General features: G+C 41.9%; 1 protein-coding gene across 1 annotated transcript; it reads right to left on the bottom strand.

Moving 5' to 3' along the window:
• Nucleotides 1-27,314, bottom strand: LY86 (lymphocyte antigen 86). The gene is made up of 5 exons (XM_082046443.1): nucleotides 26,968-27,314; nucleotides 12,682-12,768; nucleotides 11,098-11,226; nucleotides 3,942-3,994; nucleotides 1-762 (listed from the first exon to the last, which is right to left on the bottom strand). Exons 1-5 carry the CDS (start codon nucleotides 27,086-27,088, stop codon nucleotides 667-669), a joined length of 486 nt encoding a protein of 161 aa, XP_081902569.1. The 5' UTR covers nucleotides 27,089-27,314; the 3' UTR covers nucleotides 1-666.
• Between the last annotated feature and the right edge of the window lie 337 nt (nucleotides 27,315-27,651).

Genomic DNA, 27,651 nt, shown 5'->3' with positions numbered 1-27,651 from the left:
TATTATTTAATTATGAATTTATTGAGAAGCAAGAAGGCCACATAGCTTAGATACAGAATGTTTCACATATCACTTAAAAGATATTAAAGGACAAAAAATTCCAGGTAGACTCCAGCAGATTCTAGTGATATGAGTCCAGTGGCAGGACATGTATCACTGGAAAAAAAAAAAACATGTTCATCCTATTTGGTCTTTGTTCTGTGGTTATAATAGAAGCTATACTAGTGGAGGCTCCAGACATGCCCCAGGGGAGGCTGACAGTGTTTAGTGCTGTAACTGCATAATATGTGATACATATGAAAATCTTCTTTAGCATGTGTTAGAAACCCTCCATAACTTACTGCAAAAACAACAAAAAAATTATATTTAGGCTCTTGCCTGTTCTGTTTCATGCTATTTTCATCCTAAAATGAAAAGGTTGGTGTCAAATACTTTCTACTTGCAGCTGTGTTTATTAGAAGCAAAAAGTGAGCTACAGTGTGCATCTAGAGATAAAATTACCACTAGAGGGTCTAGTGACTTCTTGAAAATAGTGAATTATGAAGAGGAATACCATCAGAACCACCATGTGGGGCTTATTTCCTTCAGAATCATTGTAGCATGCAAGCAGCTCCCTTGGACTGAATAGCTTTGGTAGTCTGTAGCTTTCATGAAATTGGTTTGCTACTAATAATACTCTAAATAATTTTTCACAGTAAAATCAGCACAAGCAACAGTGACGCCATCTTCATTAGTCAGCTTTGCTGAAACAGTGTAGTCTCCCTGTGTGAGACAAACACAAAGCAAAAGAATTAGCGCATCAGTAGTATATAACTGCTTCTGTTTCTATGAGGGAGTCCTCTTCCTAGAAACAGAATAACACTTTTCCCGTCAAGTTCCTCCAAAACCCCTCCTGTTCAAATGTTTCAGAACTAGTAAAGGACTTGCCCATATTTTCTGCCAAAACACATTCATCAGGGATATCAGTGCTGACAGCACAAGTTTAAAATTAAAACAGCACAAGAGGAACAAAATGTTTTGATGCATAAAAATTCTTTTCAAATCTGTAACTTCTCATGTTTCTTATAACTAAGCACAATATGGCCTGTGCTGTTAAATAACTGGAAGGGGAAAAGGTGCTTAGTTGTCTGGCACTTCTTTTCCTTGGATCTTGTTGTTCAATATGTACTCTGTTATCGATATGATTTTTTGTAAAAGAGAGCACCGTGGGGAATGTATGTGTGTAGATGACTCAATCTGTGATGAATTCCTATATAATAAAACAAGAGGTAGTTTAATTTCAAGATGTGTTATTAAAACTACTAGTAATGCAGGCTTTGGGGAGAACTTGTATCATTTCAGTGCAAAAAATCTCAACCTTGAAGAAGCCATGGCTTTTTTTTATTGGTCAAAACTACTCTTTCCAGACACTTGGAGAAGGAAAAGTGCTGGGCGGGGGAGATAACAAGGTTCATTTAGCAGATTTGGAAGAAGAGGTGAACTAGATTTCATTCACTCTAGATTGCTGGCACTGTGGTAGTGTTTTTTGTTGTGTGTGTTTGGTCCTCCCCGTTCTTTTTTTCCCCCTTCTCTCTCTGAAGTGTGGAAGGCATTAAAACCTGTGGTAGGAGAGCTTGGCAGCAATGGCCGCCTGGCTTTGAACCACAGAAAGCTTTTGCCCTACTCAGGACTCTTCTGGTTGTGTAGTAGAAGGAGCTAGAATGAGTCAGGCTTTTTGGCATTTGCCTTCTACCATGGGATTTCTAAAGCAGTAACTGGCCTGTGTCCGAACAGAGAGGTTCAAGCTAAATGTAACATCCAAATTTAGAGAGAGGTCCAATGGCAACATGCTCATGAGAATACAGCCTTGTTGTAATTGCTGTGCAGGCTGCGAAAATGTCTGTTGGACTGCTCAGATGAGGCTGTTCTTCGTAATGAGCGGAGGATGATTGCTGCATGGAATAACTCCTTATTGCTGGTGTGGAAGGATGGCATTATTTGCCTGATTGATTAATTAACAAAAAAGGCTTCCTATTCCTTTTCTCACAAGCTTGTTAATTCTCCAAAAGCTTATAGTTCCATTCATGGAAGAGAGGTTATAATGACACATAATGACACATTTCCATTGCTTGTAGTGATCAGTTTTTTTTTTTTTTTTCCTCCTCCAGAATAATTTTTCGCTCATGGGTAAAAATTCTTATTAAAAGAGGACTCTGAATAGTCTTGGAATTTCTGGCTCCAAATTCAGCTAATTTGCCCAGAACTGGAGTTTTACTGGTCTGTGTGGCTGTTTCTGTGGGCCAAAATACTGGAAGAGGTTGCCCAGAGATATGGTAGATGCCCTGAATGTCCCTGGAGACATTCCAGGACAGGCTGGATGGGGCTCTGAGCAACCTGATCTAGTTGAAGATGTCCCTGCCCGTTGCAGGGAGGGGGTGGACTAGATGACCTTTGAAGGTCCCTTCCAACCTTAACTATTGTATGATTCTAGGGCTTCCTCTTGGTCTAAAGACCTATTCCTCTGTTTGTCTGAAGCCTTTACTACAGAAGTGTCTTCAGTATGTTAGTAAAGCTGCTCCTGGAGCAGGATGCTGACTGATATGAGCTTGGGTGCTCCAGTGTGAGGGATCAAAAGGCATTGTTCAACACAGCATCACTAAGAGTAGACTTTAGGGAAGCAGGCTGGCAAGGGTGTGATAACAGCCTGCATTAGGGGGCCCAGCTCTCTGTGTGAAAGCCTTAGGAAGTGAAGGTTGTGGCTGGTCCTGTCACCAAGGGAAGGCTGAGATCTATGAGATGGTAGCTGTTATGGAGGCTTGATCCTCCCTGAAGTCAGCTGTCCTTGTCATCACCTCTGCAGATCTTGGCAAGCCTGGCTCTCTGGGTGTCATGTCATTGTGTTCTGTATCCCTGTTCTGATCCTGTCTTCTCCTTTCCTGCACCTGGAGCAATCCAGTGCTGAGCAGGCCCCAGACCTCATCTTTGAGGCTGACATAGGTTTTATGTCTGCTGCTGAAGAACTGAGAGCTTATGCTGTTCCTTCTCTGTAAGTCTAAGGAGTTGACCCCTGACCACCTGAACTGTGTGCTTTTGCAGTGGTGACCACGATCCTTTCTTCACCGCATTCTCAAACGGATGCCTTGATGATCCAGATCTTGCCTTCTCCCCTTCTATCCAGTCTCTTTGTGTATGTGGCTAAAAAATCCTTTGTTATTTACTGGTCAAATACATCTTTGTTGTGTTCAGTTAAGAGACACTGTGGTGTGTTCAGCACTTGAGACCTATTTTGATTTGCAATGTTGATTTGGTTGATCTTTAAGAAGGACACTAAGCTAAGTGTAGAGGATGCTGCTTGTAATGGGTGACTGAGGTGACCAGAAAATTCAGAGAAGTGCCTAGAGTACTGCCTGTTTTCTTACCTTTCTAAGAAATTATTTTCTTATTTTCAGGCTCTAGAAGTCCACAGAAAGTGTTCTTGGCCCAATAACTTGTCACAACCTAGAAGACCTCTGTATCTAACACCATATATGTACAGTGGAACACATAAAATTGCAATGGTTATCTAAACTGCCTTTATAGCCAGTGAGGATAAATGAGTTTCTCCAAATTCTTCAGCCCACTAAGGCATGAACTCTCTCAGGAGTCTCTTATAACTGCTTCTTTTATTGCTATTTTAAGAGTAGCAGAGTGGGACCCTACTAAGGAACTGCATGGCTTAGTGCTGGTAGAGGAGATCTCCTAACCCAAGAAAACCTGTCTCTCTCTGGGTAATGGTAGCTCTCTAATGTTTTAAGTAAAGCCCCTTAATTTCATATTGCAAAGGATTAGTCATATAAACACTGTAAGATCCAATGTGCCAGCTGGGGGAGCTTGAAATATGCTGATGTATTTGCTGGTAGTCCTCTGAGCATACCCTGTCCAGAAAGCCCTTCTGCATGGGAGCACAGCTGTGATCACCTTACCTGTGGGATTTCTTGGATTCCCAGTGTGACTGGTCCCTCATAGTAGAGGTGTTCTGAAAAGCAAGAGTGGTGATGGGTGGTTAGACATGCAGTACATGAAGAAAACAAGCAGGTGATCATAGGTGCTTTTTTGTAATAGTGCTTCAAAGTGCTCAAGTGACAAGTGTTATGGAACTGCAAAGTGCTCTATATGGGGTCTTGCAACAGCTCTCCTGAGAAAAACGTCAGGATGTTTACTGCCCTATGGGGAAGGCAAGGCAGAGCCCGGGCTCAAGGAGGGACCAGCAGTCCCTGCCTGAGTGGAGGAGGGGGTCATGGCTTTGCAACTCCAGATTGGTGTTCCTATGTCAGCACGCATCCCACAAATAGGGAAATGAAAGGGGAGGGGTATTGCCAGACACGGGTCCTTTAGTGTGATCTGTTAAACAACCACAGCTGCAACAGTTGAACTATACTCTTCTGGTAACTTAAAGAAAAACCCATCTGAGCTGGGTGTTTCTGTAGGTGTGGACTTCTAACTGCTTGCTGCACATGACCTTAAAGTAATAAGAACTTGTCTATCTCACTGCTAACGGAGTGTTCACCAAGAAGTTACGTGATGTGCTAAAGCCATCACAAGTTGTGTTGGTGACTGGAATAGAGCCCAGGAGTTCCACCTCCCAATCTTCATCTCTGTAATCATGAGGCATGCTTGATTTTGCTGTTGAAGAAAGGGCAACGTTGGTATTAATGGACAGAATTAGCAAGCTGTTCTGCAGTTCCTCCTACTTTTTCATAGCTTACTGGGCCAAACTGTGCAGACTTGACTGAAAATAAAATTTGTAGATGTTTCAGTATTTCAGAATTTCTTGCACAACTTGCCCTCCACAAGTCATGGAAAAGTCTAAGAACTGTTTAAGGATTCTCTTTTATAAGTGTCATGAAATATTCTTTACTTTGACAGTGACAGAGAAGTGTTTCATCATATTTATCTGAGTATGTGCTAGCATCTTGATGCTTGTCACTTCTAGAGAGTTGTTTTAGTCCAGTTTCACTCTGCTGGTTTAAATTGTTTCTTGTGAAGGCTTAGACAAAAGGTTTGTAACATGTTTGTCATATGGTTCATCCCACCATGCAGTAGGTATCTGACTTGGAAAACAGTTCACAGAAGGTCTTCCCCACGCATGTTATGAAATGTTAGTCAATGCCATGTAACAAACTTATAGGAAAGAATCACGACTATAAGATAAACTAGAAAAAGAGTAGGAAAAACCTGAGATGTCACCAATGTTCTGCAACTTTGAATTAATGAGGAGTTTGTTAAACGTAACGCCCTGATGATCCTGGGAGGTGGAAAACATGCAGAGCTTCTCAGTGTTGCCCTGAAAAACTTAATACCAAAACAGAATAAAATAAGTATGTTTTGGCTTTCCACTCTCAAACTGATCAGCTGTGCTGCAGCACTCACACTGTACTCATTGTCTTCTGCATCTCTGGCTACTTTACCTGGGCAACAAAAAGTCTTTTCCTTTTCAAAGAGCAATTACTATTGCTGTTTGCTTTTATGCATGAAGCAAGAGCCCTGGAGTCTGACACATCTCTGCTGCAGAGAGTGGTGACTCAAGGATTTTAAAAATACAGTACAGCCCACTTCTCAGTTCACAACTTCACTTGAGTCTAAATGGGAGTTAAAGGCACTGCAGACTGTATGACTGGGATGATGAGTAACTCCACTGGAACTTGAGCTGTATGTGTTGATGTGTGATAAGCTGTATTGTGCATTGCTTCTTCAGGGTGGTGTGAACCATGCAATTGCTTGGCTCATGGTTTGTGTGTCCTCTTGTTCAGCAGAGAGCCTTGTTGAACTGTCTCTCCTTCAGTCATCTTTGAGCCTAGCAAATCTTGGCTGGCAGCAGAGTGGAGAGGAAACTGGGCTGTCATCAATCACCTTTCCCCAATGTCCTTCTCCACAAGCACATGGAAACTCCTCTTGGACCATGTGGCTCATTAGGGTCTCACCTAGGCTGTCAGAAAGCCATCCAGAATCTAAATGTACAGATGCAGCATTTAAGCTCTGCAAAGGCTGTATTTTAAAATGAAGTAGGAGTCATCAGGCCATAAATTTGCTTCTCAAATTATGGCAATGTTAATCTCTCAGTGTAGGCAGAATCTACTTTCCCCACTCACTTTGCTGTGACAAAGTAATGATTACATCAGAGCTAGATGAATGCAGAGCAGATGAATGCCTTAGTTCTATCTGAGAAGTTTTTAATTATTGCCCTGATGTATGATGGCTATGCCTTTGCTCGGAAATCAATGGAGCCACTTTCATGGGCTGTAGTATCTTCTAGGGAGCCTCCAACTGTGAAGCTAGGTGCTGTGTGCCCAGTTTCGGGTCCATATTTACTACTATGTACTTCAGCCCTGCCCTTATTTAGCACTTTCTAACCAGGGGTCTTGCAGTGGTTCACAATTATTAATCATATGGAGCTACTGGAGACAGTCTAGTGAAAGGCCGCTGATCAGATTAAGGGACTGGAGCTTCTCTCCAGTGAGGAGAGGCTGAGGGAGCTGGGACTGTTCAGCCTAGAGAACAGGAAGATTAAGGGAGAGCACATCAATACGTGCAATTATATAAAGGGAAGGGTGTAAAGAAGACAGAACCAGGCTCTTCTCAGTGGTGCCCAGTGACAAGACAAGAGGCAGTGGGCACAAACGGAAACACAGGAGGTTTCTCCTGAAGATCAGGAAAGACTTTTTTAATGTGAGGGTGACTGAACACTGGCAGAGGTTTCCCAAAAAGGTTGTGAAGTCTTCATCCTTGGATACATCAAAAAACCCTGCATGGACACGGTCCTGGGCAATTGGCTGTAGATGGCCCTGCTTGAGTAGATGGAAGTTGAACTAAATGACCTTCAAAGGTCCTTACCAACCTCAGTTGTCCTGTGATTCTGTAACCAGGCCTCTATAAAACTCTCATGGCCTTTCTTGCTTCAATAATGTAAGGGGAAAAAGGACTATGCTGCTTCGAAAGTATGTCCTGATAGGAAAGCAAGGGAGCTTTCATTTTCAGCTAGTTGAGAACCACCAGGAAATAATACGGATACATAGATTTGCTGAATTTTATCATACATATCCATTTCAGACCATAGCAACCTTCTAAGTGCCTATGTTGGCTGGATCAGGCTTTTCAAAGCCTATTCAAAGTTCCTCTCACATGAGGATTTCTGCTATGATTCCAGAAGTGTAAACATCCTCCACAGCATTACGGACTGTAGTTTATCACAGCATCCTTCATATCCTCATACATTTTTCTCCATTTATTCATACATTTTTGCATTCCTTCATTGAAAGAGGATGAAAACATCTGCTGCAGTAAGTGTAACTGTCACAAACACTGAGCCTGGCTCATTGAAAGAATCCTGTAGTCTTTTCAGAGCAAGCCCAGATGTAGTTGCAAAAAATGTATGAACAGTTGGGACAGCAAAAGTCATGAGTGCATTTTTCCAGTTCAAAATTCTGCATTGTCTTTATTGGTCTCCTGGTAAGTTATGGGATCTGTCAAGCATGCTGTCATCAGTGACATGCTTTCAGTCCACCTTCCTTTTTCTTAAAGAGTTAACTGAAGGTGATTTCTGTAGAGTATTGTGGAAAACATTTCTAATGTACAATTGAATCAAGGTGATATTATAAATTTGTTGCAGCAGTTTTTCACTGTTTTTTCTTCCAAAAGTAACTTAGTGCTTTTTCCTGTCAGTGAAAGCAGGCCTCCAGTAGCTTCCAATCTGAAGCTGAGTTTTCAAATGTGTAAGAACTTCCTGAGGATTACTTTAAGTTACTAGTTATCGTTTATCGTGACGATGCCTCTGATTCCTGACAAAACATCTATCATGAAATTCTCACTCCTCTTTCTCAAATCTTCCTTGCACTGAAAATCTTTGAAATGTTCTCACACTCTTGTACTATATAAAGGCCCTGTACATCTGCACCCACCTCTTTCTTTTTCTATGTTTTTAATCTTTTTAGAACTTAAATGCTCCATGTTGGAGTTCTTCTAGGACATGATCTTGTACCTATGCAACTGACACGCAACTTCTGTGAGTTTTAGGGATGCAGGAATGATCTGAATAACTGCCAGTTATAGACGTATAGTTGAGTGAGAAAAATGTATATAAATACACAGCCGGGTAAGAAACATCCACTCTCTACTGGGGAGGAAAAAGAGAGATGAAGGGGCTAAGCAAGAAAGTGGTGTGTATCAGCCCAAAGACCTAGCTTAGAGGTGTAGCTGCTTTCTCAGAAACTCGTACCTAAACTCTCAATGTGATACCCAGTTCTGTAAGTCATATTATGTTCTCTACTTTGATTCAAAATACTATTTTAGAAACTTGCTCACTGTAACACCTACCAAAAGAGGGAATAATGTAAAGAATGGTGGTCTGGAGCAAGTGAGGGCTTCCTCTGTGGTTTGGGAATGTGTGCAAGGAATCGTGCAAGTTCTCTGGAAGTGCCTTTATCAGTTGGGGCTGAAAGAAAACTTGCAGACTTGCAAATGTTGCAACTGTCTTTTGCCAGGAAGTTTTGTTTAAGCCTGCAAATTGTGGTTGGGACATTGCTAAATATTACCCTGGTAGGTCTCTTTCTCTGATTTTAGTGATTGCATTGGGAAATCTGTTAAATCTTATGTAACTGTTTTCTTTGGAGGAAATGGGTAATAACCAGCACTTTCTACTAAAAAAAGAGGAAGAGGTGAGCTCATGTTATGTCACAAATAATTTAGCAGTTTTTGTTGTTGATGCTGTTGTTCATCAATGGACAATGGCCCATTTCCTTGCAATCTTTGAGCTAATAACTTCACAATCATCATATAGCTCAAAGAGAGATATTGGAATCCTATTTAGCAGTTACAGTGAGCAGTGCCAGATGTGACCTTTGCTTAACATAAATAATAAATACTATATGATTACAATGAATATTAAATCTCTAGCTATATTAAGTCTCCTAAACTATTTCCAGCCATGGCAAAACTGTAGCATTATAGGAGAGCAAAGAAAAAAAATCAACCAAAAAACCAAACCAAACAAAAACCAAGCAAACAAAATGAATCAAAACACCAAGACCAAACACCCAAGACTTTCCCACATCCAGCTCTTATAACCCTCTTTTTCCTTGTAACTTCTATGTGGACAACAAAGCCTGTGACAGAACTGAGTTCTGTCTCATTTTGGGAGACAGAGGTACAGGCAATTTTTTGCTTCCTTGTGGAAGGCAGGCAAATTCTGTTTGGAACTACGCTTAAATTCTGGCCAGGTATATTGGAAATATAGCATGTACAGCAGGGGAAAAGGGGCTCTGCATGAAAAGCTTCAGCTGAAGGGGCTGTCTGCTCCTCTGTCTCTTCACTAAGCTGCATACTTGACCATTCCCAATGTTGTCCTTTCTGCAGAGGTGTTAGGTCAGATTTACAGCTGTGCTAATATGGTAAACTATAGCTGTGCTGAATTGCCTCAAACTAGTCCTCAGCTCAGCCTTTTGTGTCCTAAAACATGGGCTAGAAGCAAATGTCAACTAATTAAGAAATACCACTTTTTCAGTTTGAACCTTAGTCTGAGAAAGTTCACTTCTTTCCCACTGTGACTTTAATTACTAAATAAAAAACAGCCACTGATCAAGAGGCTGTGTATTAAAAAGTGTGCAGCAGAGGTCCTTGCACTAACTTAGGGATACTTTTAAATGAAGATATATAGTATTATTTAAATAACCAACTGTGGTTTTATATCATAATGTACTTCAATTAGTAGAAACAATCACCTGCCAGTTTAAGATTAAGGGACTTGGAAAGCCCAGGAGGTTTTGGCTTTGTAGCTTAATGTGTGAATAGCAGTTTGTGCTCAGCTCAGGACTGACTCCATTTCTCCTTAATGTACTTTCTAAAGGATATTATTTAGTGCTTCATCAGAATGAGGTAGTTTTTCAGTAGGTTTATGGGTGCTTTCCCCCCCACCTCGTAATTCAATACACAATTGAAGAAACCTTGGAATTTAATTTTTTTTTGTCTATCTGCCTTACAGGATTTACATAACTGGTTGCTCATGCAGAATTTCTCTATTATTCTTTGTGATTTTTCTATGCTGTGTGAAATGTCTTAGTAATTTTCCAGGGGCTGTTTTAGCAGTAGTGCTGTGCACAGTCTTTAGACTCATAGCCCTTGCATATGAATTATTGCAGTGTTATCAAGATGGAGATGCAAGTCAATGGAATGAAAGCAGAGCTGCTGAAACTAACTGCTGCTCTAACAACTCTGAAACTTCTCTGCAGCTCTACCTGTTTATTTTAAAATCAGGCTAAAGAGATGATCATAATGTAAGAGAGATTTCAATATAACCACTTAAGATACATGGATATTACAGTCTAGAGGCATGACCATAGCTCTTCTGGACACACCATGGCTAGCTTTGCACTGTCTGGCCTGGGTCATGGCAGAAGGGACCTTGTGGTGTGCAGACTCACCTGGGAGCAAAGATGTCCACTTTTTGGGAGCAGTTAATGTCAATGTAAACCAACCACTGCAAGTCTGCACCAGCTGGCAGCTTGACTGGCATGAGCTGAAATCATCTGACTGCCACAAAGGCAAGTGTTGAGCAGAAACAAGATGCAAACCATAGAGGGTATCAAATAGCACCTTGGTCCAAATATACTTGTTCAAGCATAATTCATCTCAGAGCAAGTTAAGAGCTTCCTTTAAAGACAGGAAGTGTTAGTTGCTTAATAATGAAGAACGTATTCAGAATGGCTTGTTTGTTTGCTCAGCCATTTATTTGACAAAAATAAAGGCCAGTTCTGTAATACTTCTTGCTCACATGACAACCATGTGGCTATAAATAGGGCTTATGAACCTCTTTGCTGCTGCATGGGGTCACATTACTACAGTTATCTTTTATGGACTTGAAATCCCATGTGTGTGCAATATTCTGTGATTAAAAGGAAAGCAAGCAAACAGGTTAGGGGAAGAAGCAGGCTTTGAAATTAAAACATCTCTGTCCTACTGTGTTTCTGTCATCCATTAACACGCTGTTGAAGTAAACAGAACATTATGATGTATTGGTGCGTTCAAGAGCACAGCAGGTGCATCCTACTTGGAGTATTCAGTAGCCATCAAACCTGCTGCCTAATTTACCTCCTTTCTGCTTTCCACAGAAAATAAGCCTAGAATGGCCTGGCTTGCAAAGCGTCTCCGAGTAGGTTAACACGGTCTTCCCATTTATGATCAGGTCAATCTTGACATACAGTTCCTTGATGCTGTGTCCTACACACAAAGCAGAAGGAGAGCTCAGAGAAAGTACAAGGGGCAACAGGTTTATTTTAATTTTAAACAGATTCAATTTTTTTTCTTCTGATGTTTAAGCCATTGAAAGTTTTTTCTTCACTGCAAACTCCTGATATACAGAAATTCATGCTTCAGGAACAGGTCTCTAAGTATACTAAGGTGTGTGACCGAGACATAACAGCATATCTCTTTATTGTTATAAAAGCTATGTCCACGACCACTCTCTGACCTTGAGGCCAACTGGCACAGTAACACTTGTGTCCATACAGCTAAAGTCTTTTTTCCCCAACTATGTCTAGCAGAAGGACCATATCCAATGGTCTCCCAGGAGCAGCTTGTGACCTGTACCTGCTGTCTGGAAAAAGGGTAGCTGGCCTGAGCCAGGGATCAGCATAGCAGCATGGCAGTGCTGGGAGGTTGCCTTCTTCTGCCTGGCTTGCTAACAGATACAACTAGTGAAGCTTCTGGATTTTGAAGCAGGTCCTGTACTCTGAGTTGTTGGAAAAGTATTTGCAAATGCCTGTAATGTGATTTTGCAGGTATGTTTAACTCTGCAGCCACCTGAAAACTGGTGCTCCTCTGGAAGAGAGGCAGCATGTCTTACATGAGGGAGACCATCTGCATGCAAGGAAGCATTCCCAAAGACACTTAGCACACAAACTTATTTTCAGCACCAGGAGCATGCAGCAGTGTTCTCATATTTATGGTCTGGTAGTAGAGGTTCTAGATCAGCTTGGGGTCAACAGGGTTGCAAGAAGGTGGCTTCACTGTGCAAGGATCACAAGGCAAGCCACGGATAATATTAACACTCAACCCATTTGCTCAAATGTAGTTCTGCTTTTGAGCTTTTATTGCTGATTAGTTAAGTGCTGGAGGGTATAATTTCAGCTAGCACAGGTGGTGAGCTGATGGCATGACTGTTGCCTCAGGCTAGAACTCCTGCAGTGCTCTGGATCCTCAGCACTCCCTAGGGTGCTGTTTTGCATGCCCAGGATGAGCAAGGATGTGCCCCCACCTTACTCTGTGGGAGGCCTTAGCTCAGTCTCCCATCTACAAGGGTCAGCCTTGGTGATTTGGTAAGCACTGCTGGTGTTGGCACAAGAATCTGGGCACTGTAGCTGTCTCATTCAACAAGACTGTCCTGAAAAGACTTATCTGTGAAGACAAGTTCTACAGATGACAAGTTGTACAGATGAAGGGTAGGAGAAGAAGAGGGGCTGAGGCCTCATAGGACCTGCTAAGGGTGACAGTGTAGTCTGAGGCAGAGCTGGTAACAGAACTGACATTTCTGTAGCACCACACAGGTTTTGAAATTTCTCAGAAATGAAGCCCATTCATATTTTATAGGAGGTTTTCACCCTTCCTTACTACTTAATACCAATACTTACACATGAATTACCTGTTTATGGCATGAGAAAACAGCAATTCACTTACTTAGGACCAATGCACCTCTGATGTTAAAGGTGTGGGTTGCGACATCAGAACAACGGTCAATGCTGAATGCAAAGTCTTGCTGAGGATCTGTTTGGAGACAGAAAACAGTGGGTAACAAGTTGTATTTTTAGTGAGATACCGGCTGTATAGAAGAAAACAACAAGATCTAGAAGTGTTATAAGACACAGATTACATATTCCTTAGAAATTCTCCGAGATGTGCTCAAAGTTCCTATACCCTGTGTTTAATAGCTACTTCTGTCTTTCTTGCTACTTCAATCGGAAGCACACTCAGGTGATAGCCTATATGTGGCCTAAAATATACTGTGTGGGAAAATGAGCCAGATCCATGGAAAACACATTGCCCACGGTGGTGAGTAGTCAATACTTGTTCAACAGTGAAGTCTGAGCACAGCTATTCATTCCAGGCTCTGCATATTGCCATTCCTTCTTCAGTACTGATGAGCAATTTGTTATGATGACTTTTAAAAATCCATTTGTTTCACAAGACAGCTTGGTGAGGCTGTCTCAGAAACTGAGTCCTGAAGCGCGATGAAAAGTCCAAAAAATGAAAACAAAATTGCATAACTGAGATCCTGGAGTATTTCATGCTGGGTCCACCATTGTGTGATATTTCTAGCCTAGGAAATATTCTATGTTTCTCCCTTTCTGGGAGACTTCAGCAGAGCTGGGGTCAAAGGGAGCCCTATAGCTGATGGCTGACATGAGTGGCGCTCTTACCAGTTCCTGCAGTACTTTTCCCTCTGTGTCTAACTCCAAAACACTTGTGCAAACATAATTGCTTTCCCCTCACTTCCACCTTCTTCTGTGCTAGCCTCCATGAGACACTACGGTATGCCTGAAGGCTTGCCAACGTGTCACTCTCTGGTGACAAATGGCAGCAACAACTGACAGCTCATCTGCCACAACCAACAACATGTGCAAGTGTTTTCTAGAGCCATGACTGGAGGTGAAAGATTTGGCCAGTTTGGCAGCATATCATCTAGAGCCTGAGGGCTTTCTCTAGGCATAGGTGTGTCCCCCGTGGTGGGTTTTCCAGCCAGGCTGTGCATCCAACTTTCTTCTCTGTGAAACCACAGAAATTACTGTGGCATGTGCAGAAGCAGCCACAGGCTCCCCAGTTTACTGGGAGCTGGTGGTGACAGAACATAGGCTTGGGAATTGAATTGTGTTTCAAAGTTATTGTTGCTTGAGTTAATCTTATCACTGAATTGAAAATAGCAGGTTGGGTGAATTTTTCTTTGATGCTGTAGTGAAGCTTGAGTAACAAGTGTCCTCTGTGAGGCTGAGGTAGTATCTCCATTGGCTGACCCTATTTTTGCAGCAGTTCCCCATGGTCATAGCAGCTGGCAGGGAGCAAGCCTGGGTGACCAAAGTCTGACCATGAAATGAATAAAAGTGATAAGAGGAGCTGGGGGGGTCTGACAAAGCCAGGCTCTGCAACACATGAATTCTAAGTGTGGTCCAAAAGGATCCCTCTAGTCTTAAGTTCTGATAAATTAAAATAACCCTTTAAAAGAGTGAGAGAGAAAGGTCATTGGTATTTCCTACAGACGTGTCCCTGTGCTGGAGTTTGTCCTCCACACCACTAAAGCTGTCTCTGTAGCTGCATGATCTGCTTGGGACAAAAAGTTGATTCCTGCAGTTGTTTATTGCCTACTCAAGTGTGACAAGAGTCAGAGTGCTGTCTTTCCTCCCTTTCCATGCTCCTGTCAGTTCTTGCTTTGTTATTGCAGCTTCGGAAGCTGTTGCAATCGGGTAGGAAAGCAGTTTCCTGCTACAGCCAGAAAGCATGTCAAACTTCTCTTTTCTCCAGGACCGTTGTGCCTGCTTCCCCTCTGGTCTCTGCCACCTCTCAGGGCTTGGTTTCCGCTTTTCTCTGGACTTCTGCAAGAGCCCCTCCATTTCTGTTTGTGTGCGGTGTGATAAGGCTCAGGAAGCAGCTGCTCAGATTCAGAGCAATTTGGGCATTGATGCCTGCAAACAGTCCTGTTTGTCAAATGACTAAAATTGTCGGTTCTGTAATTTCCAGAGGGAGCTGAGTTCAAAAATGGCACTGCAATGTATACGATACTGTTCTCTTTTCAAAGAGACTAGACTGTGCTTTAGTCAACAAATTATGTCATGGTATTGAGGCTAGCAGCTGATATTAATGAAACCAAGCTTCTCTGGAAAGCATGGTCTTACAATGAACCTGACTGAGAATTGTTTTAGCTTGGATGTCTTATGCCCTTTTGTCCACCTGCTAGGGTTTGAGCTCTTTTGCCAGATTACATATTTCATGGTACATTATAGCTGGTGATGCAGCATGAGGCTCTGGTGTATGCAGAGAAATGTTGTCTGCTCTGCAGAGAGGAAGAAAGTGCACAAGTGCTCACATGAGAGACTCTGGCAAAATTTGTGAATTAGGGCACTTGGATTTTTTGTTATTCTGTTGCTGAGAGATTCAAAGTTTTCCATTGGCAAAAGAAATGCCTATTAATTTTCTGACCAACTCCCTGTGGGAATTCAGGCTATGACTTTGCAATCCAACATCTTAGATACTGTGATGTATGTGGAGGGCCTCCTGCTGAAATCAATTGAAAGGATGGCTGTGTTGCTAAAGCTATGGTGCCAGGGAGTCTGGATTCCAAAACATACACGCAGAAAGGTTGCTGCTAAAAGGAAATGAAAGAAAATAGTGGCGTTTAACCATCTAATAAGTGAAGATGTCTGTAAATACAGCTGTGTGCTGTGAACAAATGTAATGTGCCATACCCCTCTTTCTTTAAATGCTGAGGAGTCCCTCATGTGGCAAAGGCAACTCAAGGCAATTGTCATTTTTGTGTTTCATCTTGGATGCACAACTCTGAGTCACTGTGTGTCTATTATGGAGGTTTAATACTTATTCATCTTTGTTTGCCTCATTCTGAAGTGAGCTGGTTAGACTGAAAAAAAAATACATGTTATGTCTTTCACATGTGCAGAGCAATAACATTTGCCATTAAATCTCTAAAATACATGGGGCTGCCCTTCAGCCTTCCACTTGCCTGCAACATTTCATAGTGCACAGTACTGTATGTTCCCAGACTTCCCTCCACCCACTCCCTTCAATCTGCTCCCTCTTCCATAATTAAAGCTAGAAACTCTTCAACTGGTTGCAGAGTTTTTCTTTTCCAGTTCAGTTTTGATATATTACCAACACTTAAAATGTTGCTGGAAATTCTGCAAACTAATTGAGGTGTATTAGTGAAAATCTGCATATTAGGAGGTGAGGGGAAAAGGCATTTTTATTTGGCGTCTCTGTATGAGGAGGGTTTGGGCTGCAACATATTTGTAGCTAGCATGAAGATGCCCAGAAATACAATTTTGACTGAAGATTCTCTAGAGACGGTTCTAAAGCTTTTGGGCAACTGCTCTGAGAAAGAGGCAAATGTTTGGCTTTTGTAAAACAATCAATGCATGGTAAGATCTCAGACTTGTTATTTGAACTTGGTGTTGTGGCTAATGCTGAGCTCTTAACTGTATCTACCACCAAATGTACAGCTCTCACAGGAGACTGGCTTCTGAAGAACAATCCTGCCTTCTGAGAGGCAAATTTGGGATGTACCTGGTATCTTACCACTGATTGCCCCCTACATGGCATAGTGCCAGCTGACCCCATGGCCTCTCACCTCCCATTTCACCCTTACCCAAGTACCCTGATGGAGATTTTTACTATATTGGCTTGGTATGTGGCTTTCCTTGCACACCAGCTGTAGTGGCACCATAGCGCAAGATTTCGGCCTGGCTTACTATTGCGAGGTGCACACAGCAATGAATTTTGTTGTTTTGTTTCTAGAAAACTGAGCGGACGTGTGTAGTACAGTCTTAGAAGCTCAGGTGAATTCCTCACATTTTCTTCCTAGAGTTTCTTTACCCGCTCGTATTCCTGGCAGAAGGTTCATAGCCAAACTAGATCAGACAATATTTACAGCGGAGTATCTATGTGACCCTTCTGGCTGTAAGCCTTGTACCTTTGATCAAGATTATTACCCTAGTAACAGGGACAACACGCTTTCATGCCTCAGTTACTGCAGTTGTGGGGCTACCAGCTCATATTCCTGCTGAATGTGGGTGTGCACCAAGCCACAGGACAGTGAGCTGGGGCTGCCCTTACACCCCACAGCCTTCTGTGCCCTGGGAGGTGATCTCCAGCAGGAAGATGAAGCAAGACAGCTGGGAATGATAATGTGCTGACCCACCATGGTTATGTCCCTCAGAGCCTGAGCTGCTAGATGACTAACTGGGCATTACAGTATGGCCAGATGGGAAGCACCTGTTATAGGAATTTTGCTGGGCTGGTGTACAACAGTCTCTGTCTCTTATTCTTCTCTCTCCCTTCCCCCATCTTATTAACTATCCTCTGCTGGCTTTACTGTCATCTGAATCTGCTCTAAAATCACATTGTTTCCATATGAGCATGAAAATCAGTGGCATGAGTGAGTAGGAGCAGAAAGCGTGCAAGTTTCGCCTGTGAGAGTCCACATCTGTAAGTCTTGCAGTGGTGAGAAGACTTCAAATTGGTAAACTTTGTGTGTTTAAAATAACACTTTTAGAGCAGATAAGCCAAAGAGTTGAATGGAATGACATAGCTGCACTTGGCTAGGGTCATACAAGGACAAACTGGTGCTAGGGGAGCTGGAAATTAGCACAAGGAAGAAACATATTTAGTAATTACCCAACACTCCTCACCTTCAAAGCTCTTAATAAAATTAAATCATTAGTCCTTACAGCACTCAAGGTGATGAAAGGAGAGGAAAAGAATGAGGAACTGTTTGGGATCTCAGACTTTGTGTTCACTCAACATTTTTCCTTTAATCTTTATTTAAATAAATTAACCTGAATGCTCAAGGTTATATTTGACACTGGAATCTACTTAAAAGGTACTGAGGAAGAAGTATCAGGTGGATGAGCAGCTCTCCAGTTGTGCATCTAGCTTTCCCTGAGCACCTTCAGTTTATTGAATTTCCCTTTGGGCCGGCCTTCACTGCACGCCACTGCCATGTCCAGACATGGCTGGAAGGGGCAGAATGACCCTCTGTTCAGAGGGGAGCAGAATAAATGGTGAGACTCATGTTGGCTGTGTCTAGTTTATTAGGAGGATACTTCATCCCAAGGTGTTCACCTCAGACATGACCAGCTCCAGGCTTTTGCTCAGTTCAGACAGTCACTCTGGCCCCCTTTACAGAAGTCATGGTATGTTTTGTCTGCTGTACCTTTCTGGCTTGCTTAGGCAACATGGAGGTGAAGGAATAGGGAAGATTACATTTTATGTATCCTTAATGTCCTGGGGATACAGACTGTGGGAATTCTCCTTAGCAGACACAGCTATCCACCTGTGGTCTCTGAGATCTGCTTAAACCTGAAGCTCTTGGAGATGTCTAATGGAGTGAATAACTCTGCTTCCTTTCTGACGCAACTTATGTATTTGTAGAGGGAAGCCTAAGGATTTGGTCTCAGTATAATCTACAAGCTAAAACCCCCAGAACACTAGAAGTATTTCATGCAATATTTAAATAATTTCCACTCTTTTCTCAAGAATACTGAACACTGGTAATGCAAAGAGCAACTGTATGCTCTTAGAGTTAGAGTAAGGCACAGGCATTACTGGCCAGTGTTTACAGCCCTAGTTTTGGAGCGAGGTGATTCCAGTGTCTCACAAAATGAGTTTAAATAAAGGAGGAAGACATTGTCTCTTGGTATTTCAAATAACACTCGTTGAGTGTAACTGAGGTCCAAATTTGCAAATATTCAGAAACAGTAACTCGTAAGGCTGGTAGCTTTTTCAAAAGTGTTGCTGAGGCACTGACTGCAATAGTAGCAGAATTTGGGGCATGAGAAACAGATGCAGGATGGAGCAAAGAGCTTGAAGTGTGGCAGATCAGAAGACTGGAAGAGCCCAGTACCAAGCTGAGGTCATCCAGCTGCCACCTGTGGCCATGGAGCTGCTGATGGCCTGGGTGAGGAGCTGTGTGGTATGATAAGCTGGAGGGAAGTGCCTCTAAAGACAGCAGGTGTGAGGGGCTCTCTGCAGCTGAAGGGACTGTGTTTGGGGATGGGGGTGTTGCCAGCATGCATAAAGCTGCTTTGTCAAAGACTTGACCTGAGCCTCCCTGCCCAAACCGCCTTCCTTGATAGCAGACTTGTTAGAGCTGTTTGCCAAAGGCTCAAGGGGGGGCCCAGTGTCTGAAGGCTCATGGATAATTTCCTTGATTTTTGTTAGTGGCGGTATTTGGAAAGGTTTTTTTTTTTTTTTTTTTGTGTGTGTGTGCTTTATGGGTATGACAAAGCTTTGTTTAAGCCTCCTTGAGAAGACAAAACTGAAAGATGCTGTCTTTAAGAGACAGCACATACAGATCTGTATTTGATAATCCTGATCTGTCCTAGTTAGCTTGAGAGAGAAAGGGAGGCAGGACAGGCTTCAGCTACAGCAGCGCAACAAGAAAATACTGCATTAATTTAGGCCTGGCAGGGAATGTATTAGAGAGGGAAAGTCTTTATTCTTCTGTTTTGTTGGTAAGAAAACACCATGCACTGCGCAAGATGCATACAGTAACTGCTTGTATTCCTAATCAGAGCTGTCTCTCTGTGTGAGGTTTTTTTTTTTTATCATTCTTTATACTGCTCTACTTGAGGTAGAGATCTCTGGACATCAGTGCTTGCCAGTGTGACTGGGGATTCACAGCAGAATCGTGTTAGAAATAGAACTAAACTTTACTAGAAACTGCCCTGCTGTTAGACACATGCCGTGCTCTGGGATAGCACGCTTTACTGCTGGTTGTACAAAACAGTAATCAGCAGCATATAAATGGGCTAAATGTTCCTGTTTTCCCAGGATGGGTTGAAATCCACTGCAGGAACGCAGCCGTAAGCTATAATTGGAATGGCATACTTCCTCTACTGAGAAAACTAGCTGGGTTCCTGCCTGCATGACCACCACTGGATCATTTGACAGGAGCCATCCGTCTTCAGGTGAAGAGGAAGCTGGTGCATTGAATTAATTCATGGTAGCTTTCAAGAGCTTTGCGTTTGACAACTTGAAGTTCTCCTGAGTCTAAGAACAGCACCTGGGACAGATCAAAGGTTTTGGATTTGGTATGTGTGGTGGTTCTGTATAGTGTATTTGGACATCTTGTCCCTGATAGCCACTGTTCCCCCCTAGGTTTAGGTTGCCATAAGCCACCTTGAAGCTGATGTAGTGACACCTACAGACAGTAATGCTAAAGTCCTTTTTGCATTTTCCTGAGATGTGTTAATTTTTCTTAGATTATTCTTGATATTTTTACTGATGGATATTAAATTGCTAAGAGAACCTGATCTCCTGCCTCAGAGTTCAGAGAAGGGCAACAAAGCTGGTGGGGGGTCTGGAGCACAAGTTTTATAACGAGCAGCTGAGGGAACTGGGACTGTTTAGCCTGGAGAAAAGGAGGCTGAGGGGAGACCTGATCGCTGTCTACAACTACCTGAAAGGAGGTTGTAGCACAGAGGATGTTGGTCTCTTCTTCCAAGTAATAAGTGATAGGACAAGAGGAAATGGCCTAAAGTTGTGCCAGGGGAGATTTAGGTTGGATATTAGGAAAAATCACTTCACACAAAGGGTTGTCAGGCATTAGAACCAGAGTTCTTAGGGACATGGTGTAATGCCAGTGTTAGGTTAATGGTTGCACTCAATCTTGAGGGTGTCTTCCAACTAAAATGAATCTATGATTTTCCTTGGTAAACTGTAAGCACTGTAGGGTCCAGAGCTATTTTGAGGCCTTGGTGACAGCTCTAGATGAGATGATGTGGCGATGTCAAGAAAGCCTATCAGTGCTTCATATGTTTACACAGAAAGCTTTACACTGGAGCACTTATGAGCAACCATGGCTTGTTCTTGCTTCTGACTTGATGCAGTGAATGTGCCTTTGGATAAAATCTACTTTATGGAATACAAGAGCTAACCTCAAATTTTTATCAAACTGTTAGTACAGCTGTGACTCACCTGTTTAGTGTATTAGACTGCTCCATCCATAAAGACTTAAATTCACCATGCAGCAGCAAATGACATTTCTGCATTGCTCACAGTACTTCTTGATTGTAATGCAATATGCAGTTTTCTAGGTATGTCTCTCCTATTTGTTTCCAGAAGGGAGCACACATTTTCCTATGGCTTTCCTTATGCGCTATTACCCCTCCTGCTTGTGATACCTTAGTGACTCAGTGGCTACAACAACCAAAGACATGACAAAAGGCAACAGATGGAAAATGTGACTACTAGTTTAGATTTAGCAGCTGGAGATAAGCAGGAGAGGCTGTCACACATAAACAATGCTCTTTTGCAGTCCGTGATGCAGGACCTTCATTGATTTGGTGAAAAAATGGGCACTGTGAGGAAACCTCTGAGAACTAAATTAGATGGTAAAATTTAAAGTGTGGTGGGAAAAGTTCAGCTGAGGATAACTCTCTCCATTACTAGTCTCAGTGAAAGCATTAATATTGATTTTACTAAGTCGTTCAAAGTCTGGACGCTGAACCTATTGTTTTTGCCAGAGTACTTTGGAGGTATGAGATTGTCTCCTGCTCCTCCTTACCATTTACATTTTAAAACTTAATAAATACTCTTCCCTCTCTAAAAGAAAAGGTTAAATGAAATCAGAACCACCTTAAGAGGTCACATAGGAAAATAAAGTTTTAATCTTCTCTAATGAAGCGGAGAATGGAATAGATGAGGTAGTTTTAATTCATGCAGGGATCAAAATTTTAAAGATTTGCATGTGCACTTTTATCTGTATTACCTTGATTCTGATGGTAGCTTCACTCTGTTAGGATCTGGTGCCAGAAATATGCATGTCAACGTCTGGCTTTCCCCCTGGAACAAGTAAGCTATGCCAGATGAGTATAGCAGCAAGGCTGTGACACTAAGATGGCTTGGACAAAGCAAACAAACAAACAAAAGTTATTTTTAAGTGAAGTTCTTAAGTTCTTTGATTGTTTGCCCATTAATGATCTATGCAACAAAAGATCAGAGGGGAGATGGTGTCGTGTGGCTTTAAATAATTTAGAAGCAGAAGCAATTGCTGGAGTCTGCTTGAGGGAAATAAATAAATAAGTCCAAGAGAAGCATCTGTCTCAATCTGTCTGCCAAAAAAACAAAGAATAATGGAAAAAGAAGCTTATTTTACCAAGTGAGTAGATGAACATTTGCCCTGAAGATGCATGAGGTGAGAATTTTTTGCAGACTCTTCTTTGCCAGCTGAAGCTATTGGATTACTTAGATCTTTTAACTAAGGGATAAAAGTGTGTGGCCAGGGAGGAAAATGGACTAGTAACATCGGTTAACAGCAGGAACAAAGCAGTGTGCTGCAAAATTAGTGCTGCAATGGTAACAATTTAGCAGGATTGCTTACAGGTTGGTATTACTGACTGAGCAGGGCTGGGTGTTGCAGGTCTATTTCTGAAAATGAAAAAGAATTCCAAGAGAAATAGTATGCTTAATATCTCAGTATGTAGGAGAAAAAGTACGATGCTCTGAGTGTGTGAGGGTAACCCTAGTAAAACTGAAAGTATTCAGCATGGACAAACAATCAGAAAATTGTAATCTAACCAGCCTCTGTCTCCACCTTTTTTTTTTTTCTTTCTTTTTTTTTTTTTAAAGTTTCCTTAAAGGAGAGTTTAACAGGAGGGTGTCTACACTGTGCTATCTGACCAGAGCAGGTTCTACACCAGAATAACCTTGTTGACCTCAAGAGGACATTTTAATGGAGATCCAAAGCCGAGCTCACAAGTGCAAAGAAAAGCCAAATAAATGAGAGTTTCTCCATCTGTAAATGCAACCCAATGCAAACTCACACTGAAATGGACCATGCTGCTCTTTTCTACTGTACCAATGTAGGGCAGGAAAATGTTTTATACAAGCGACCCTGCTTGAAGTATGACATGGAGCTCAGTGGATGTAAACTTAGTCTGACTTTGGTCTGTTTAAGAATAGACATTGGCATGTGAAAATAATTCTCTAGATGACCATAGGGCCCTGCTTCTTTGTCTAGTAGAAGACATTAATTAAAGCAAATGGTTACCCATATCCCTAAATACGTTTTGTTATTTTTAAATCTGTAGATATGCAGATATTAAACTTGAAACTGGTTGCACCCTTCTTTACATGTTGAAGTTCCGGAGGCTGAAATGAATACTGATTGTTTGCTCCTTCTCCTGAAACTTCAGGCAATGGCTATTAACCTTGCTTCAGATGAAAAGAGAAGAAAAGGTAAAGAAAGTTAAACATGAGTTGGGAAATGTGTTTGTCTGTGATAGTAAAAAATCCCATGTGATCTGAAGGGTGTTTTATAAAGCCTAGGGAATATCTCTCAAGATGCCATCTGCAAATAGCATTACTTTGACACTCCTGAAGATCTCCCTGAGATTCCTTGTTATTCAGTCCTGTGCACAGAAAACAAATTCCTTAATGGTTGATACTCTCCAGACCCTTTCTAAGAACTTTCTTCCTTACCAGTAACCTTTTCTGCACTGTCAAGAAATCTACAGTTTCAGGCATCAGGGAGCTCAGAAATCTCCCAGGTCCTAATCTAAAGGCAGAGCTTTATTCATCACTGAGCCATACTGGTCTAGGTTTGCCAGTCGAAACAAAACCAGGCATTCTGAAATACTGATTTGCTGATATAGGCCCCACTAACATTTAAGAAACAGCTGTAAAAATGGTTGGAAAATGTTTTTCATGCATCTGCAGCAGCAATCACCTGCTTTACCCTATGAAGAGTGCCATATTTGAACACTACATTGTAAGGGTGTTTTCATGGTCATTTAAGACAGTTAGGTTTACATGAATAGTCTGGAAGCAGGTGCTGGTGGATGTGTTGAAAAGTTAAAATTTGTCATTGCACTTCGCACTTTGAGGCGTGTGAGCGACACTCAAATAGCACTGGAATCTGCCCCGGGCACTTTGCTACTGTTGCCTTCCCGCCTTTCCCTTCCCTGACAATTGCCTTTTAAAATGTAGCTGAAAAGATCAAAAGCCTTGTTACTGTAAAAAAATCACTGTGAAATTAAACGGGATAGGAATCAGCCATTTGTGTAGCAGGTTCTTTTCATGTCTCTGCATAGACTTGCCAATTACAGTTCTCTTTTCTCAGTCAGAGATGTTAACCTATGCTGCTTTTATCTCAGGATCCCTGCCCAGGTTTCTAAAGTGATTTGTGGTCATTTGACATCTTCCTTCGTTTTTGTCACTTGTTCCTGGGAGGAAGAGTGGCACTGATGGGAAATGTCTTGCCTATTTATAGACTGTCTCGGTGTTATGTCTCCTGTGGTTATATAGAGGAGGCAGCATACTGTCTATTTACTTTACTTTTAGACCACTTGTGTCTCAGCCTGACTTTTTTGCTATGGACCTGCTGCTGAAAATTTTTGCCCAATTTATTTAAATGACTTTTTTACAAATGCATCATATTGATCAACGGGTTTTTGTCCAGCCCTTTCTTTTGATGCATTCCTGGAGGTCCTGGTTACTGAATATTTACTCTGATCTCGCTGGGTAAGAATGAAGATCCTTTTAAAGGATCCAGTGCATGCAATGAGGTTAGGGGCTTGATGCATGCCTGTATCTTAGCATTGTAAGGTCAGGATGCAGCTAGAGCAAGTGCTTGCTTCAAGGAATTGGGACTTCCTCCTGGGTACAAGAGATCACTATGCTTTCTCTGTCTGTCTTCAGCTATCCACCTAAGTTTCTCTGCTATATTTATCACAGTTATGTTAGCTCAACCTTTTGGCTTTAGTGAGGCTTTTATTGCGTTACAGGAGAGGATCTGATAAACTGCAAAGTAAAAATACTCAGCTCCTTTTTAAATGCTCAGACTGAACTCTATTAATCTGTTGATAGAGAGCATTCAGCTCCAGAAATAAGGTTGTGAAGTATTTGGCTAAAACTCTCTCAACTTCCTTAAATTTTACTTAATTCAATCCTGCTTCACTGATAACATCCTAGAGTTTGTAGAGGTGAAATCCTGAAGCTCTTGAAGCCAATGAGGAATCCTTTACCCAAGACCTCACACTAGATACCTCACTGTGGCCACTGTATCCCAGAAGCACGTATCTTCCTCTGCTATCTTCAGTGGAGCAGGAAATACCATGGGGATTTCTCAGACTGCAGGGATGTGTGGAACAGTCTTCTACTGAAACAGCCTTGCACTGGCTTTGTGCTTGCTGACATTATAAAGCTGTATGAGAAAGTGGTTTGGGAAAGGGTCTCATCAAACCTGGGTGAGAACAATTGGCAGGACACAGCTAAAGAAAGAAGCTATGTTGTGCTCATCTCATTGTGCTTTACAGTGAAATGTAGTGGGGACGAAGTTTCCCCTCTCCTGAAAGGGTGACAGGCACCTCTGGCACTGTTGCCAGTGAGCTCAGTAAGAGCAACGCCTTCTCTGAGCGGAATGTAGTCTGGTGCATTTGGATTTATCATAGAATAGTAGCATCACAGAATGTCCTGAGTTGGAAGGGCCCCACAAGGATCATCGAGTCCAACTCCTCTCCCTGCATATGACAACTCCATAGTTCACAATCCTCCCCACCTGTAGATTTTTGGGCTCAGCCCCAAAACACCTTATATTTTTCTGCTTTATGCAAGCTACCAGACTACGAGTTGAGTCAGCAGAGATGTAGATGGAGAATCCTGGTCTGATGTTTACAGGTGTGGTAGCCTCCAGAAAAAGGCAGGGCAGAACATTGTGGTAGCAGCTGTGAGTGTTGCCACAACCAAATCTGCCAAAGCTGTAAGGGAGTGAGGACTCAGCCTTCAAACAAGGCATCTGATTTAATTCTTGCATTGTTTTCACATCTGTGTAATCTTTTCATCTCCCATAGCTGTGCAGAGGAGAACAGAAAACCACTCTCAGTGTTGGGACCTGACCTGTGTGATCTCTGGCTTGTGCTTCTCGAGCTGTGAATTGCTTCTGAATGAATGTACCTCTTACCTTCCTGTGCACGGAAAACCAAAATAATTGACACATAAGGTCTAAACAAATGCATTTTGTTTGCTAGGCCAGTGGTGTGCATAGTAAGAAGCAATGCCTGACTGACACGTGCCTAACAGACAAATTTTCATCATCATTTGAATTGACCCAAACTATAGCCTGCACAGAGTGTCAAGACATCTCATGCTGAGACCTGTTGAAGAAACAGGATTAATTTATACAATGTTTTCTTACTAAAATAAAGTTAATACCAAAGCTTGTATTCAATATCTAATTAAACATTTTCCTAATGCAGTATACCTATTTATAATATGTGAAGCCTGACTTCAGTCTCATGGGAGTAGGTCACTAAAGAATAGCATTACAAATATTTATTTACCTCTCTTGTCCCTTGCTGGCTTTATTTTAGTGGGTGTGCAAAACACCATGAAAGCTACAGGGGAGGAAAAGCCCACCGGGAAACCCTTTGTATTGGGATGAATTGGAAAAACAAACTCTAGGGTGCTTGTTTGCCATGAATCACTTTTCACATCACGTGCAGAAAATGAATGAGGCGTCTGTGAATCTAATTCCCTTTGTCCCAGTTGTAAAGCAGATCAGCACAATAGGAGAGGCACAAGGCCAGCAAAGCAAGAGGTGGAAAGCAGGCACCTTTCAGTGAATTCATTTTTAGTCATTCCAGTGCTACTTGCTCCTTTTCTTCTCTACAGATTTAAAGAACAAACAAACCCTACGGTCCCTGGGAAATGCCTCTGTTAAGCACTGCTGCTGAAGTCTTGCTAAGCATGGTGGCAATGGCAGTGAACACAAATCCTTCCCACTGTCACACTGGGTCACTTGTCACTCCAAGTGGGAGGACAGAAAGCACCTCACCGCAGTCTCGCTGCACATTAGAAAAACAGCAAATCAGTGCATTGAAGAGTCTGTGTTGTCCCAGAGGGTAAAAAAGATAAAGATCAAAGGAGAGTCTTCATTTTTTTTTAAACTCAACTTAAAGATGCTGGACTGTTTTGTTTTGTTTTTTGTTGTTGTTTTATTTTTTTTGCAGCTGTTTATTATTCTGAATTAGGTTACATTATTTTCTCTTTATTATCTTCAATATAAATACAGTTAGATTTGTGTGTGTATGAACCATACCAGCTATATTGGAAAGGCTAAAAATATTCTAGCTTCAAAACCCAGTGCTGGCTTGGGATTGCCTGGCTTACAAGCGTCTCTCACAGCATAAGAACAAATTTGTTGCCCAGCTGAAAATAAAACATAAATTTTAAAAATCTCACCACAGCTTTTGTAATATATTTCCAAGTTGTCCTCTTTGCAGACTGTGTGCGTAGGCCATTCTGTGCTGACATTGATGAAAAGCAGGACTGAGATCAGAACGAGAACGTTTGATGTCTTCATGGTGGTGGCAGTAGTTTGCAGGATTACTTCTGTGTGTCTCTTGTTAGGCTCTGTGGAGGGAGGTCTTCCTTCCTTTCTCCAAGGGAGACTAGAGTTACTACATTCGTGCCTGCAGAAGGGTTAAGTGAGCCAGTGCAGCCTTAGCTTACCACAGCGTGGTATAAACAAGAGGCTAATCAGAATTGCAGGGTGCTATTTCCGTGTGCTTAGACTTCTGCTTTCTGCTTTGTGTTAGTTTAAACTGATGACAAATGAGTTAATCACACCTACTTACTGTACGACATAGCCCTGCCTCGGTGCCTGCTGGAACAATGCAGCAAACTCTGTAATTTTTCTCTCACTGCCAGTTTCTTCTTCTGAAGTCAAAACAATTGGGTCAGGGCTTCAGATAGGCTCATTTAGCTCTTCTGGCTGCAAAACATGATCACCACATCTTAATCACACAAAGTCAAACCAAATTTTGCAAGATGGACAATATGGTTTCTATGTTCTTCTTAGTAACAAATCTGTCTGCTAGAGGGAAGGAAGGTGTGTTTGACAAAAACGACACCAAATAAGCAAGT

Source organism: Streptopelia decaocto, assembly GCF_964273445.1.
Source record: "Streptopelia decaocto genome assembly, chromosome: 2".
In the NCBI taxonomy this organism is placed as follows: domain Eukaryota; kingdom Metazoa; phylum Chordata; class Aves; order Columbiformes; family Columbidae; genus Streptopelia; species Streptopelia decaocto.
This window is presented reverse-complemented; position numbering and strand designations above follow the sequence as displayed.